Source organism: Aphis gossypii, chromosome X, assembly GCF_020184175.1.
Source record: "Aphis gossypii isolate Hap1 chromosome X, ASM2018417v2, whole genome shotgun sequence".
NCBI classification, from domain to species: domain Eukaryota; kingdom Metazoa; phylum Arthropoda; class Insecta; order Hemiptera; family Aphididae; genus Aphis; species Aphis gossypii.
This window is the reverse complement of record NC_065533.1, coordinates 59,320,848-59,336,429: the sequence shown is the minus strand read 5'-3', so window position 1 is coordinate 59,336,429 and position 15,582 is coordinate 59,320,848. Positions and strand designations below refer to the sequence as shown.

The window sequence follows — 15,582 nt, the reverse complement described above, 5'->3', positions numbered from 1 at the left end:
GAATTAATAGAAAATACTAAAACTGACAAGGAAATAAAAGGGATGCAGGAAATAATCTTTAACCTGCTAACAATGATTATGAAAATTATAAATTATGAAAGAGACACAAGTACACAACTACATTGTAAAATTAGGAAAATACCCCCAAGACTAATCACTATAGACACCCTACACACAGATTTACAGAAACTTTCGGAAAAATTAAGAAAAGATGGATTTGAACTGGCAATAAAAATAGACAACCTCTCATTGTATTACAATATACCAATAACTGAATGTCAATTCTCAAACACACAAGTTTTAATCAAATTAAAAATTCCAATTCGTGAATTTAAGACAGACTGGAAAATATTCCAATACGTACCAGCCCACTTCAAATATAAAAATGCAACATGCATAATACACTCTGAGAAAACATACATGGCAGTAAATACAATTAACAATGAACATAGGATAATATCTGGGATAGGTCTCCAACATTGCGACCCCCCTTTAACAGACCTATGTTACACACCCAGGTTCCCTTCGGACTTAACTCTAACACCGAGATGTGTAGAATCAATTTTTAAAAATTTGCCTCTGGAAGAAATAAATAAATACTGTTACTTTCAATGCGTAACGCAAACAAACAATGAGGAAACAATTATTAAACAAATTGGGGTCAGCACATACGCAATAACTAACCCACAACCAACATTATTTATTAGAAAAGAAGTAGGGAACACCACAACGACACAACAAATTTACATGAACTATGTACACCCCGGACTTATTAAAATAAAATTGCCATGTAATCATGAGTTATTTAGAAATGAACAGATACTCATCCCAAAAATGTACCCTTGTGAACTCAGCAACAATAATAAACTAACTCTACAAAGAGTGCTACCCATATCATGGACAAACATCAAATCACTTAAAATAATACATGAAGAACAAAAAGAAAAAATTTACTTTACAAACCTAACAGAAATATTGAACACAGCCTGGACAAAAGAAATCCCAAATTTCCACATTAATCGCACAAATAAAAAATTACGACCAATATTTCAAAGACATTATATTAGACGGGATGCCGAACAGATTAATAGATGACATTTGGGAGACATTATATATATATAACTTGGCTGACCTTACTAACTATAAGCATAATTTTTATTTTCTATAAGATAACCCAGTGGTCATAACAGTACAGTTGCTTATGACAGCACATACATTAGCCCCACTTATACCTCCGAGGCAATAAATATAATACTTAAAATAAACTAAAAATAACTTAACTAACTAATTTCCGCTGCACATGAAAAATATCCACAAGACATCCATAAGTAAGGAAACGGGAAGAAATCTGCGAAACGAAGACGAACAGCACAAGTACGCAAGTCCATAACTCTCGGCCTAAATCAAAATAAATAAAAAAACAACACAGTATATATTTTTTTTATATATATAAAAAAAAAAAACAAAAACAAAACCCAACAACGTACCTTGTATCATAGTTTTTGTTATAAATAAAGCTAAAATGTATAGAAATGTAATCCAAACAAAACTTATAGGTGTGTAAAAGTACACAACCTTGTTTAAATTTTAAAGCTATAATTTAAGAAACACTTGTAATTCCCCCTCTGACCAAAAAGAATTTCTTTTACACTTGTATAATATTCCTAATATAAATATTCCTTGTATAACGTTCCTCGAAATCAAAATGTACAAACCAATGTACTAACCAAAAACATATTACTCAAAAACTACGTTCACGTTTCACCTTTCCATGTTCGCCTCCAGGGCAGAAACAACCACATGGTACGGCGGTCTCTCAAAACCAGTTGGCCACTCCACGGCAATACTCAGTTGTACAGTGCAAACTAATACATATACATAATAAAGAAAAACAAAAATAATAAGAAGAAAAACAACAAAACAAACACAACATACCATAAAACTCATATTATATCGACACGCTTTCCGTCACAGTTATAATTTCGGGGAAAAAAAAGGAGGAAAAATTACAATAAAAAATAGAGTTCATAGAGCGACTTGAAAGAACGCAAAACAGCTACTGAAGTAAAATATTACACAAGAAATAACACAAAAAACACATCAGCAAATTCAAAACACCAAAAACACAGATCAAGCATATTCCACGTCAACATATTTCAGGCATTACAACTTCATAGCATCACAATATACCCAACATGTACAGTCGCAGTAAGCAAAAATCGAAGCTCAAATGTGTTAAGCAATGAGAACATTGCGAATAAGATCAAATTAAATTATTCATGCACCGAACAGAGGAGTAAAATATGAGGTCATATTTTTTTTAATTTCGGTGACAGTTGTATTAGGATTTAATGAATTTTAATAATTAAGCAATAATAAAAAATAGAATTTAAATAGGTTAAGATAACAATTATGAAATATAGTGTTGTTAAACTTTTATATTTTAGTTAGCATAGTAATCAAAACATAATAGTAAGAAATGTAAATAAAATTAGTTATTAATTAGGTTAAAATAATAATTACGTAAGTTAAGGTGTAAATTAGTATAATACAATCGATAATTACTCAATTGTAAATTTAGTTAGGGCTGTTCGATTATTTTGATTAATCAAAATTTCCTCCGATTAATCGATTTAATCGATTATTTTACACATTAAAAAAACCCGATTAATTGTAATATTGATTAATCGGATAATAATCGAATATCGACTAATCTTCATTTCAATTAATTGTTTATTTGAAATATACAAGAATAAATTAATAAACTATTTTTATAGCCATTTCCTGCCGTTCCTGATATTGGTTATTTTCGTATCGTATTATGATTTATAAATGATTTGAAATAGACGACGTTATATAAAATTAAAATGGTGCTATTTAGTCTTTAGCCATCAAAACAACATTTTATTTATATTTGATATGTTGTTTGTACTGGGTCTGGGTTTATTACTGTGTTAGTAATTAGTATTAGTGTATTACACATTTACATCACGGCCACTCGCCACTCTCCACAATTCAAATTGTTCATCAAGTTCAATTGCGACAAGAATACAAAATTATAAGAATAAGATTATTAATTAAGATGTGTTCAGCTGTGTGGAATGCTTTCACTAAGTCCGAGTGTGGAACTCGGGCAACTTGTGATATATGTTTCAAAGGCTATTCGAATTCAGGAAATACGACAAATTTATGGAATCATTTAAGTAGTACTCACAAAGCTGAATACCATGAACTAAGAAATTTAAAGAAAAAAGATCAAAGTAATACTATGATCCCGGAAAACGATACACTTGAGTAAGTAATTATTTATTATAGAATTTTACTATTTCTAAATTTAATTTACATAATATTTTAAAATTTTAATTACATATTACCTAATGAATAAATGAATAATAATTACAAATTGTCAACGTTTTTTACTTGACACTTGATCGTTTTATAAATTTATAGTTTTGGTAGGTAGGTGGCGTAGATCGTTGGTAGATATTTATTTCTGTATTATATAGTACATACTGTTATAATTATAATTTGTAACTTATTATAAATAATTAAGTGAGTACTCAGATTTTAATATATTTTTTTTAGTTTTACAAAACAATTTACAATCTGTTACTTACTAGAAGTTAGAAGTTAGAACAATAAATACATTTTATGGATAAATTAACGGTTTGGATAAAAATATGGATCAAAGAAGTCTTCCAATTAAGGCACTTTGTCAGTTCAGATTTTAATATATATATATTTTTTGAACTTTTTAAACAAAATATTGTAACTATATAAATTATCCCTTAAGGTAGTGTAAAACTACATATATAATTATTATTTACATAGGTACTGCTGTAGTAATGTACTATATTATTTTAGGGATTATAAAATGTTTAACTTTTATAGCTAAATATTGAAAATTTCAAAGTTCCATGTAAATAGGTTATATCTGGTTATATATAATATTATAATATACAAATTATATTTTTATTCACAATAATATCTAAAAAGTAAAAACTATACTTAGTAATATCATAAGTAGGCTGACTGACCGTCTTAGCTCAGAATCATTTTTTTTTTTTTTTTTTTTTTTTTTTATTTAAAATAAACAAATATACAGTTTTACATTAATTGTATATTTGAATTATCTATCTTCAGTAAGCTAGGTCTGTGGCGAAGATAGAGAGTTATAATTGATACAAATCAACTTAAAAACTAAAAAGGAAAAACTAAAACACTATTATTGCGTAATTATACAATACAAAAAGAGATAAATAAAATATAATACAATAGGGTTAACCTAAGTTTCATTTAGAGATGCATGCAGCCAATCATTAATTAATTTTTTAGCGTAATGATATCTGTAATTAATATTAACATTCTTCTTTATAGAGAAAGGCATAGAATTGTAATATATAGGACCTAGATAATCAACAAATTTTTGACCAACTGATTTTTTACAAAGAGATGTTTTAGCATCAAAAGATCGAAAAGCTCTTTTGTTACTAATTTCATTTTTCTGTACCCATTGATCTAAGTGTTTGATCACCCACATAATAGCCATTTTTTTGAAAACAAAGTCAACTGGTAATACATTGAACTCTTTAAAATTAAGACCAGTTGAACCAACATAGTTTGTTTTTTGTAAACAAACACGCACTATCTGTCGTTGATGAAGCAGTAAAGGTTTTAGAGCGTTATCCGAGAGCCCTCCCCAGATTAACAGTCCATACTGAAATATTGCTTGATATAGAGCTAAGTATACAGTTCGTATGACATGTACGGATAAAATTTTACGTAGCTTATAAAAACTGTAATTTAAACTTCGTAGACGCATAACTATGTTATTCACATGAAGATTCCATCTAAGGTGATTGTCAAACGTTAAACCTAGATATCGGGTACTAGATACTCTAAATAATTTTTGACAGACTGTGCCATTACACAAAGTTCCATTTTCACAAAAATGTAACGTAAGTTCATCAAAATTATCTTTAACATCATTTATCGAAAAGTTCATAAACATAGTTTTTTTGAAATTGATTGATAGACTCCTAAGTTTTAAAAATTCCACAACAATTTTGGATTCTCTAGTTGCTTTGGTACTAACATCGCTCCAAGAGTCTCCACAATAGAGTAAGCAGGTGTCATCTGCATATGTAACTATTCTTCCGTCAATGTCCAAATTACACATATGATTTATGTACAAAATAAATAAGAGTGGACCTAAGACACTTCCTTGAGGAACACCGCAGTTTATAAATAGATAATCACCTGTAATACCATTAATACGAACAGTTTGCTTTCTGTTTTCCAAGTAGCTTGTGAACCAAATTAAGCTTGTTACAGTGATACCAAAATTCGGTAAAATATTTATTAATTTTTATGATTAACAGTATCAAAGGCTTTGGATAGATCAAGAAAAATCGCGATTACTTTCTTACTGTTGTCTAAAGCGTTTTTTATAAAGTGTGTTGCACTATATAAAGCATTCTCCGTTCCCAAACCTGGTCTAAAACCAAACTGCTGTTTTGAAAGGAGTTCATGTTTTTCTAAAAATGTTATGAGCCTGTTTTTAACGATTTTCTTTAGAATTTTCGAAAAATTGCTAAGCATGGAAATTGGTCTATAATTGTTTATGCACGTTTTATCCCCATTTTTATACATTGGTTTAATTTATCTTATATAATATTATATCATTTATATCATTGGATTCAAATTTAACATAATCCATTACAGTTACTTGTAACCTACTGTACAAAAGAGCGACACCCACTTGCCCACCTTTTTTTTAATTTAATTTAAAAAATGTTATATAACTATATTATTTTAATGATTTTTTTTTATTTCATAGTTAAATATTACATTAAAATAATAATACACCTATTAAATATATTTAATAGTAATAGTTAACACGTATACAGTAATACTAGTACTGATTACTAGTAGTACTTATAAAATCAGTATGTGAATTTACCTAAAATTACAAAATTTTCTAAAAGCAATACAATCATAATATAGCCATATAAGTAATCTGGTAATATATGCAATATGTATATTGTATCATATTTTATTATAATAATTATTATTACAATAAGTATAAATCATATATGTATAATAATTTTAAAATAATAACTTTTCAAAGTAACTTAGTTTGAACAATTTGCATTATTATTTTTAGATTAACATTATCACAAGATACATTACAATTAACTGATTCGTCCTCCTCAGAAGTACCATATAATAGTAATTGTCAAACTAATGCAACCAATAAGTCTAAATTTGAACTTAAACAATCATTTATGAAGTCCTTCATTTTAACTCCAAATTCAAAACTGAAATTGGATAAAGTTCTGGCATATTTCATTTCTGTTGATATTACGCCTTATAATTTGGTAGACAAAGAAGGATTTAAATTATTTGTTAACGCTTTAAATCCTAGTTATCGACTGCCTAGCCGAACCACATTGTCTAATAAAAAAATTCCAGATCTATTCAAAGAAACTAAAATGAAAGTGGAAAGCATTTTATGTAGTACAACATTTTTATCTTTGACAATTGATTGCTGGACATCTGTAGCACAAAAACAATTTATAGCTTTAACTGGACATTTTATGGATAAAAGTATGAATTTAGGTAAAAAATTATAATTCAATGTAATATAAAATAACTTAAAAACATATAAATAATTATAATAATAATAAATACATTTTATAGAAACAATATGCCTTGGGTGTCAAGAAGTGTCAGACAATCATACAGGAGAAAATTTGGCAGATGCTATACAGCTAATCTTACTAGAGTATGATCGAGAAATAAATGTTGGTATTGGAGCGATAACAACTGATAATGGGGCTAATGTATTAAAAGCAGTAAATAATGTATCAATTTCACATGTTTCTTGTTTTGGACATAGCTACAATATAGCTATAAAAAGAGTTTTCAACTTAGATTAGGTTAAAACTGCTGTTAATAAAGTTAAGGAAATTCAGAAGATTTTTGGTTATAGTTGGACAGCCATTAGAGAATTGTATATTGAGCAACGACGCTATGGGTTACCAACTGTGAAATTTCCAACATATTCAAAAACAAGGTGGTGGTCATTATTAGACCTAATAGAAATAGCCATATCTCAAGAATTAGCATTAGCATCATTTCTAAGAAGTTATAAAAATGGCATTCACAAAGACAAAATGTATAATGAAGAAGAAATGATTGTCTTAAAAACCTTAATACATGTTTTACAACCTATTCGACAAATTTCAGACCATCTTGCAGGTGAAACATTTGTTACAGCATCAGCAATTATACCAGTCATAAAAATTGTAGAAAATAAACTAACAGAAACCGCAACTAATTATAATGAAATTGATATTGATCAAACATTGAAAAAAACAGTTCTTCAAACAATAGTTGATTTGCTTCATGTTCGTTACAATAATAATGATATCTTAAAAATTTGTACAGTGCTTGATCCTATATTTAAGTTTGACGTGATTTCTTTGGAAACTCATGATGCAGAAACCTCAGCAATAAAAACTCTTATTAAAGAACAATGTATTGAAGCTTGGGAATATTGGATAAAATCTTCAAATGATACATTAATTATTGATTCCGAACCACAAACAAAAAAACAAAATGTAGGATTGACCGCAATATTTGATACATTTAATCAAACACAATCAACTGATAGAGTATGTATTTTTTGTTATTTAATCTTATAATTTTAAAATCAAAGTATTGCAGTAGGTAATGTATTAATAATAATACAATTTATATCATGTTGTAGGAAACTTCATTATCTGATGGAATTGATAAAGAGATTGATGCTTATTTTCAAGTTCCGAAAATACCATGCAATCAAAGCTCTTCAACATGGTGGTTTTTAAATGGAAGTATGTTTCCAAAGCTTCAAATTATGGCTAGAAAATACATGTGTATACAAGCTACAAGTGGGTAACTCCAACGAACTCTGATCCGTCACTGACTGTATGGAGAGTTGAACCCTCCCATCGACAGATTGGACCACCTGCCCTGCCAGTCCTGCCACCGGGACTGTCCATCTCTCACGATGCAACCCTAACCTTTTAACAAAATCAGACGTAATAATACTGATCTGAGAAGCTGGGTCAATTAACGCCCTCACTGGTTGAAGGCAACCGGCTAAATCACGAACATTAACGGATGCTGTACCCAATAGAACCGATCTGGAACGTTGTGAGCTAACTAAGGATACAGCAGGCTGCTGGACTGGATTGACCTTAGCATGCGTGTTGTCTCGATGTAGCAATTGATGATGACGACCATGACAGAGGGAGCACGAAGTCTTGCATTTGTTGGCCCAGTGATTATTGGCAAAACATCTCATACATAAACGATGACGGCTTACTAAAGCATACCTGTCATCAATGGACAGTTCTTTGAACTTGGAACATGCCGACAATTTATGACTACTACTACATTGCTCACACTTGTGAGGTTCTGTAGGTCTCTGGGACACTAGCGCAACCGGAGGAACAGACGAACTACAAGAAGGCTTCGTGCTAGCAGCGACTATTTTGTTATTCCCGAACTTGGGTCTATTAATTTGGGCTTTATGCTGAGGTTTATTAACTGTGGGAGTCATGGCTGTACCAGCATTCTCCAACACCTCGACACGACCCTTGACGAAATCTAGCAGACTATCGACCGTAGGAAAATCCAAAATGTTGTCCTGTTCAAACAAACGGCGACTAGTGGAAGGCAAACATCGAACAGCGATTGAGAACAACAAAAAAGAACCCAGATCCGGAATATTCAGAGACCTTAGCAAGGCTACATTTTCACCGAACTTGCCGAGAAAAGTAATTAGTGCAGTAGGAGATTCCTGTTGGTGACTATCAGCATTGAGCATCTCAGACACCAACGTAGTTGCTAATTGGCGAGGCTTATCATAGCGATTAACCAAAGCTGACCAAGCTAGGTCATACGTAGCATCGGAAACTGTTATGCCTTTCACAACATCAGTGGGACCTGCCTGCAAGCAGCCCAACAAATAGTAAAACTTTTCAATATTATTCAGATGAGCCTTTTGATCTACCAATGTAACAAAGCGATCCCTAAAATCGGGCCAATTCTGAAGACGCCCATCGAACGTGGGCAGCGGAATTTCCGGCAGCCGAATATTAGACCCAGATGGAGCAAGATTGCTAACAAGTGGACCCAACTGAGCTGTCGGGTTCGTCACCTGCTCCACTTCGGGAGAAACCTGATCAATCGTGGGCTTTTCGGGTTGGCTAACTTCACTAGCCGGCACACTACCGGAACGACATTGTTGCGCTAAAGACTTCGCGCTGATGACAGTACGACGCACTTCCAACTCGACGTTATTAGAAAATTCGTTATCAGTCCCTAGCTCGATCATGGCCTCTAACATCGTATCATTTTCTAAAGTAAACTTGGCCCAATACTCTTCCAAGTCCTTTGCAGCTATTAGAAATTTACAAATGGATGAACTATCCGTAGAAGCGTCAAGACCCAGATTATAAATTGCCTCGATCTGACTGGCGGCAGCGTCGCGACGAACGGAAGCTCGCTGTTTATTACGTGTGAGTCGCTCGCGATCGGCCATTTTAACGAAACAAAGGAACACTCGACAAGAAAACGAATGGGACCCCTATAAATAATATAATCGTAATAGGCGATGATAAACGAACACCGATTCTTATTAATAAACAAGGAGAAAATTTAAAAATTTAAATTTAGAAATATTAAACTAAATATACAATAAACTCTATTGCAAAAGAGTGATGAACTGAATTCCAATTAAAAAAAAATAAAAATATAAAATAAGATAAAACTTATAAATTACCAACCAACGAATAAGCTAATTACAATATCGTAGAACAGGACTATTTTATATATTGACTCTAACCCCAATTAATTAACCTAAAATAATGGTAGATAAATCAAACTGATTCAGGTTAAATAAAAATAACTTACAAGACAAAATATAAAATAACTACAACAGATAGCTCAGAACTAAGGAACCAACTATCAACTAAGTATAGTGAATAAAACAAAAATAAAATAATATGATTACAATAACGTTAATAGACTAGTTAATAAATATCAATTATAATAAGTTTCACTAAGTAATGATCAAAATACAATAAATTAATTTAATTGACCTGAGAAAGGAAACTATATTAATACTGTTATAAATTTATTGATCACCTAATGGCATGATAAAAATATAAACTAATACAATAAAAAGAACAAGTTAACAAAATGAGACTTACAATCTAAAAATGATAAATGAATAATGAGCTATCATTCATTAACATATACCCACTTTGTACTAAGGAGAACACTCAAGGCAAAACACTAGTTAAACATAAACTAAATATCATGTAAAACAAAAGCCCATAAATAAGGAAACTGAACGTTAACAATTATAATATTTGAATACACAATAAATATAACAAAAAAAATGAAAAAACCAATAAAATATGTTATGTACTCCCACCTAATATTATTTAAAATAGGAAATACTGATAATGTAATAATATGTAAAATATAAACACAATATTTAGGAAAGTACCATAAAAAGCACAAGCTGTACTCAAATATAATTTAAAAAATGATACCAATACTAATAGTACCAACAACCCAGGTAAATTAACTAATTTATATTAATAATAAAATTATAGATGAACTACTAATATGACCTGACAGGACACCTGACTTATGTTAGCTATTCCTATGGAGTGAACTAGGACTATAACAATATCATATGTATAGAAACAAATATAAAGGAAATAGCTAAACTCGTATGACAAAATAATAATAATCACTGTACCTTCAATCCAAGGAAGATGCTGCACGTTAACTATAACCACGCTCTGCTACCATATGTTTTCGCCACAACCGCTCCTGCTACGAGGTTGGCGCCTGCGACTCGCACCTAAACTGGAAGGCTAGCTAACGGATAGTGAACAAATGGAAATATATATATATATTATAACTTTATTTTGTACATAACCGGTAAGGTAAATACCACATTAATGAAAATATAAAATAAGATAACAATATTAATATTAATGATCTATAAGAGCAACAACTGCTCTTACATAAAATAATAACAATATAATAATAGGGAAATCGATAACCTCCCGTACCGAACTGGACAAATGACGAGCTGTCTGATGGAAAATCGTTCCTGTGCGAACTGCAACTGCCGTGAGACGAAGATCACGAGGTTCGAGCTGAAGAAGGTAGTGACGAGCTGTCTGATGGAAAATCGTTCCTGTGCGAACTGCAACTGCCGTGAGACGAAGATCACAATATTCGAGCTGATTATAAAGCGTTATAATATAAAATATTATATATATTATAACTTCACGTGGTGAAAAGAACTGCAAGAGCATATAAAAAGGAACAAACAAAACACGTCCTTTTTAACGACCAAAGCCACACACACGGAACCACGCCAAACTGGAGGGAGCCGGCCGCCGTCCGAGCTGGATCGGGGAAGAGTGGAGGTAGCGTCCTCACTCAGTGTGACCAACCTCACATAAGCTAGACTAGGCTAGCAGGCTGGTTATTAATTCGTGCACAAACAATAACTAAAATGTAACTACTAATAACTAAATAACAGACCCTATACACTATTCAGTATCTTATTAGTGTTCAGTAGGTATTTCAGTTAAAATATTAAGTAGGTACATATCTATATTACATAGTATATATTCTTACATTTTTAAAAACTTTATAAATTATAAATGAATCGGTTTAAGTTATGTTAATAAAAACTTGAAACAAGTCTTAAACACTTTCATTTTTATTAATAATAGAAAAACGGAATTTGAGTAAAAATAGTTATTTTAATATTTATTTATTTTATAGGTACGTATTGTTAATGTCAAAAAATGCTAAGCCCGTATAACTAGTAAAATAAAATAAAATAATAAACATGGGCAATTTCCGATACGTCATACGTATATTTTTAATGTCAGGTATATTAAAAAAATTCATAAAATGGGTATACAATATTTCAATCACATTATTTAAGAACCTATTAATTAGACGTATGATAGGTGTATACAATATGATTTATTACGAGTTGTTAATTTATTTTTCTTTCACTAACATAAAATAATATTAATTAACAATATCAAAAATATTTTCTTAATTAAAAATATAGTTAATGAATAATTATTATAATATACATCTTCTTTGTATATAGTTTTGTATCTTTAACGCAGCAAAGTTTTTAATAGTACCTAGGACCTCGGTAGTAGCCACTAGCCAGTAGACATAATTTGTATTGTATCTTATCTAGTAAGTTGTAACCAGTGTTAATAAATACCTACCTATTTAAAGGTTCTTTTGGTGTAGAAAACTTTTAAAATAATTTTCTAAAACTTTTGCCTTAAAACTTAATATAGTACCTACCTATTTGAAATAGCTACTTTTTTTTAAATTTTATTTTGATAACACTTGTTTGTCACGTCAGTTTTATTGATAATAGATTGCAGCTTTTCTTTTTTTTCTTTAGCCTGTTTCTTGTTTTGAGCGCCAGATAATTTAATTTTACCCATTGTTATATTTCAAACACAACTACTAACTAGTTATATCACAACTACAGTATACAATCATAAATCACAATTCACTATTATTGAATTATTCATGACATAATAAACATGGAATTATTTACATAATTATAAATAATCTATGATTAAGATAACGATTATCACAAAACACCACTATTTACCACGGTTATAGATAAACCATTTATATTGTTTATTATCAGTTGACCGTGATAATAAAAATATAATCATTAAAATTACATTTAATTATTATAGTGTATATTTTTTTTAATATAAAATTTATACAACAAAAAAATATTTTTTTAAAATTGTTCTAATTTGCAATAAATTTATTAAATTTTGGCGCCCCTCAAAAGCGGCGTCTGTAGGCACGTGCCTAGTGGTTAATCCGGCACTGCTCGTCATCATACTAATTCCTTGGTGTTTTGAAATTAAAAATACATAAATTAGGGAGTTTTTATATTTCATTGTTGGTTCTCCTGCATTTCCAGTTGGCCCCGATTTTTGAGTTTCTTCCATTAAAATTTCGTGATAAAAATCTGGTTGTTATCACGGGGTCCAACTGCCCGAGTCACGCTAGCCAAGATCTATAAAGAATATTCTTTATAGAATATGGATCTAGCCGCTAGCGCCTAGCGACCTAAGCAACAGGGCACAGGCACATTAAAATGTTGTAAAAAGTTTTTTAGCACTCAGTTCAAAGCGTTTTATACTGTGCATTATAATATAATATACATAGTACGTATTATTACATTGTTGATTCGTAAGAATGGTTATTCTTTTAAATGCGTAGTGAAATTGTGCGGATAAATGAAAACGCAAAAGGAAACTGGTTTTCTTTCCCCCACAAAGATACTGCTTGGTAAATATATTATATTGACTATCAAACAAGTCAATGGTACTTGTTAAATATACAACATAATGTTACACAGCTACAAATACGTTATGTTTTTACGTTAAGTTTGTTAGTAAACAATAAGACATAATATCTATAAAAATTAAAACAAAACAGTGTACAATACATATCGCATACCAAGTCAATTGTGTTTCGCAGTATAAATTAGCTATTTTTTTTGTTACATTTTTAGGTTTGCAATTTGATTACAAACTACCAGCTGATATGTTGTGTAGAAAACATTTTGAGGGAGAAAAATATAATGTTTCTTAATGATTTGGAAAACATGTTACGTCCACATGCTATATCTACACTATGTCTAGGTATGTAAAAATTAATATAGGTAACATTGAACAGCAATAGTTTTTTAATCACTTTTTGTTTTTATTTATATTCACAGAAAAGATGATTGCGATGCGAGTATGTCTTCAAAGCTGTTGACTAGTGACAAAGTTGGAATATTAATCAATTCAACTTAAACAGTTTGCAAAATGTGTTCTTATTGCTAACTTTATACTAAATGTATGTCATGCACAACTGAAATGTATTGTAATTACAAAATACTGGCTTTTCCATTACCTAGTTCACCCGGTACGTTAATATGATTTTTATAGAGATCCAGTTATAGTAATTATTGAATGTAATATTATTAAACTGTTATATAGAAACACGTTATGTAAATTAGTATCTTGATATGCCATTATGTAGTGTATTAATTTAATTTAAATACAACTCAATTAAATCATTGATTACTTCATTATAGAATAATGAATAACTGCCCGGAAAAAACTATAACTTTAGGTGTTTAATGAACAGATACACATTGTAAAAAAGTTTTTCTTTTTAAATACTGATTTGGATTATCTATAGTAACTGTATGCGCCCAACACTATGGGCCGAAGGACCACTCGGTACTGACCGAGAACAATGTAGGCCAAAATCGGCCAACTCCGGTTCTAAACGCCGATTAAGTGGCGGGTAGGCAACCGAATATACTCGCGCCTTATATATTGAAGGTAGGCAATATATGTGCTTGTCGACAACACGGCGGAACGGGAGAGAAATATATATATGTGAGAAAACAAGGGAAGTAGGATGGTACAATTTATTTATTTAGGGCTGAGGGGCCCTGTGGTCAATCCGGTCTGGTGCAATGACCACAGGGGGGAACTATCAATGGGGCAACTTAAAAACTACTTATAATTAAGGCAGGTGTTGGCGGGCTAGTGACTGGTTGGCTGGTGACGGGTACAACTGGACGACCGGGGCGGTCTCTCACACAACCCACAGTGGGAGCTGGCGGTCTTACGCGGTGACGCTCTCAGTGATGGTACTACCGTGGTGGTGAAGTCGCGTCGCAAAGTACTCGGAGGACGCTGGCTATGGTGAATGAATGGATGAGGTGGTGATATGGTGAAGAAACTTACGAAGTGGGTCGTGGTATGAGGGTGTTTATTTTGATTCTTCACAGTGAAGACAGTCCGTGAGTGAAAGATCACGGAAGAATAATAATAATAATGAATGTAGAGTACGTTATTGCGCTCAATGCGACTAACAAAACAACAAAAAACGAAAACCGTACATAAAAGGTACGTAAAAAAACAATAATAATAATACAAAAAAGGGCGTTGGCCGCAGAATACGAGCACAATAATAATAATGATGAATTAATAAGAGATAACATATGATAATGTACAAACGGCAAAGCTGACCAATAATTAAATAATATAATAGGAACACAAAGAGAATGAATATAATATAGATAGTATAATAATATTGAGATAATTTATAATGAACACGTAGAAGACGGAGTGGAGTATGGAGAGGAAAAAACAATTAAGACGGTGACATCGTCGCGCATAAGCGATAAGCACTATGTTTGGCGCGAACAGTAACTAATTTCTAAAAATTATTCTAATTATATCTTTATTTCAGAAATTTAATTTCATCAAAATTTTGTTCCGGAGAGATCACCAACATGATGATCATATTGATTGTACCTTTTATATTGGATTGATCATCGTTGAAATGTTGAGTGAGTATATTTTTATTCATTAAATATAAATTAAACAAATCAAAACACTTAATGCCGTCCCACTTTGAAATATCAGA

The 15,582-nt window shown here is 31.0% G+C and overlaps 1 protein-coding gene across 1 annotated transcript; it reads right to left on the bottom strand.

Annotated features, from left to right (window-relative positions):
* Positions 1-7,870: 7,870 nt before the first annotated feature.
* LOC126552594 (uncharacterized) lies at positions 7,871-9,595 on the bottom strand. Its single transcript, XM_050207305.1, has one exon. The coding sequence runs from the start codon at positions 9,593-9,595 to the stop codon at positions 7,871-7,873; it is 1,725 nt and encodes a 574-aa protein (XP_050063262.1).
* Positions 9,596-15,582: the final 5,987 nt, after the last annotated feature.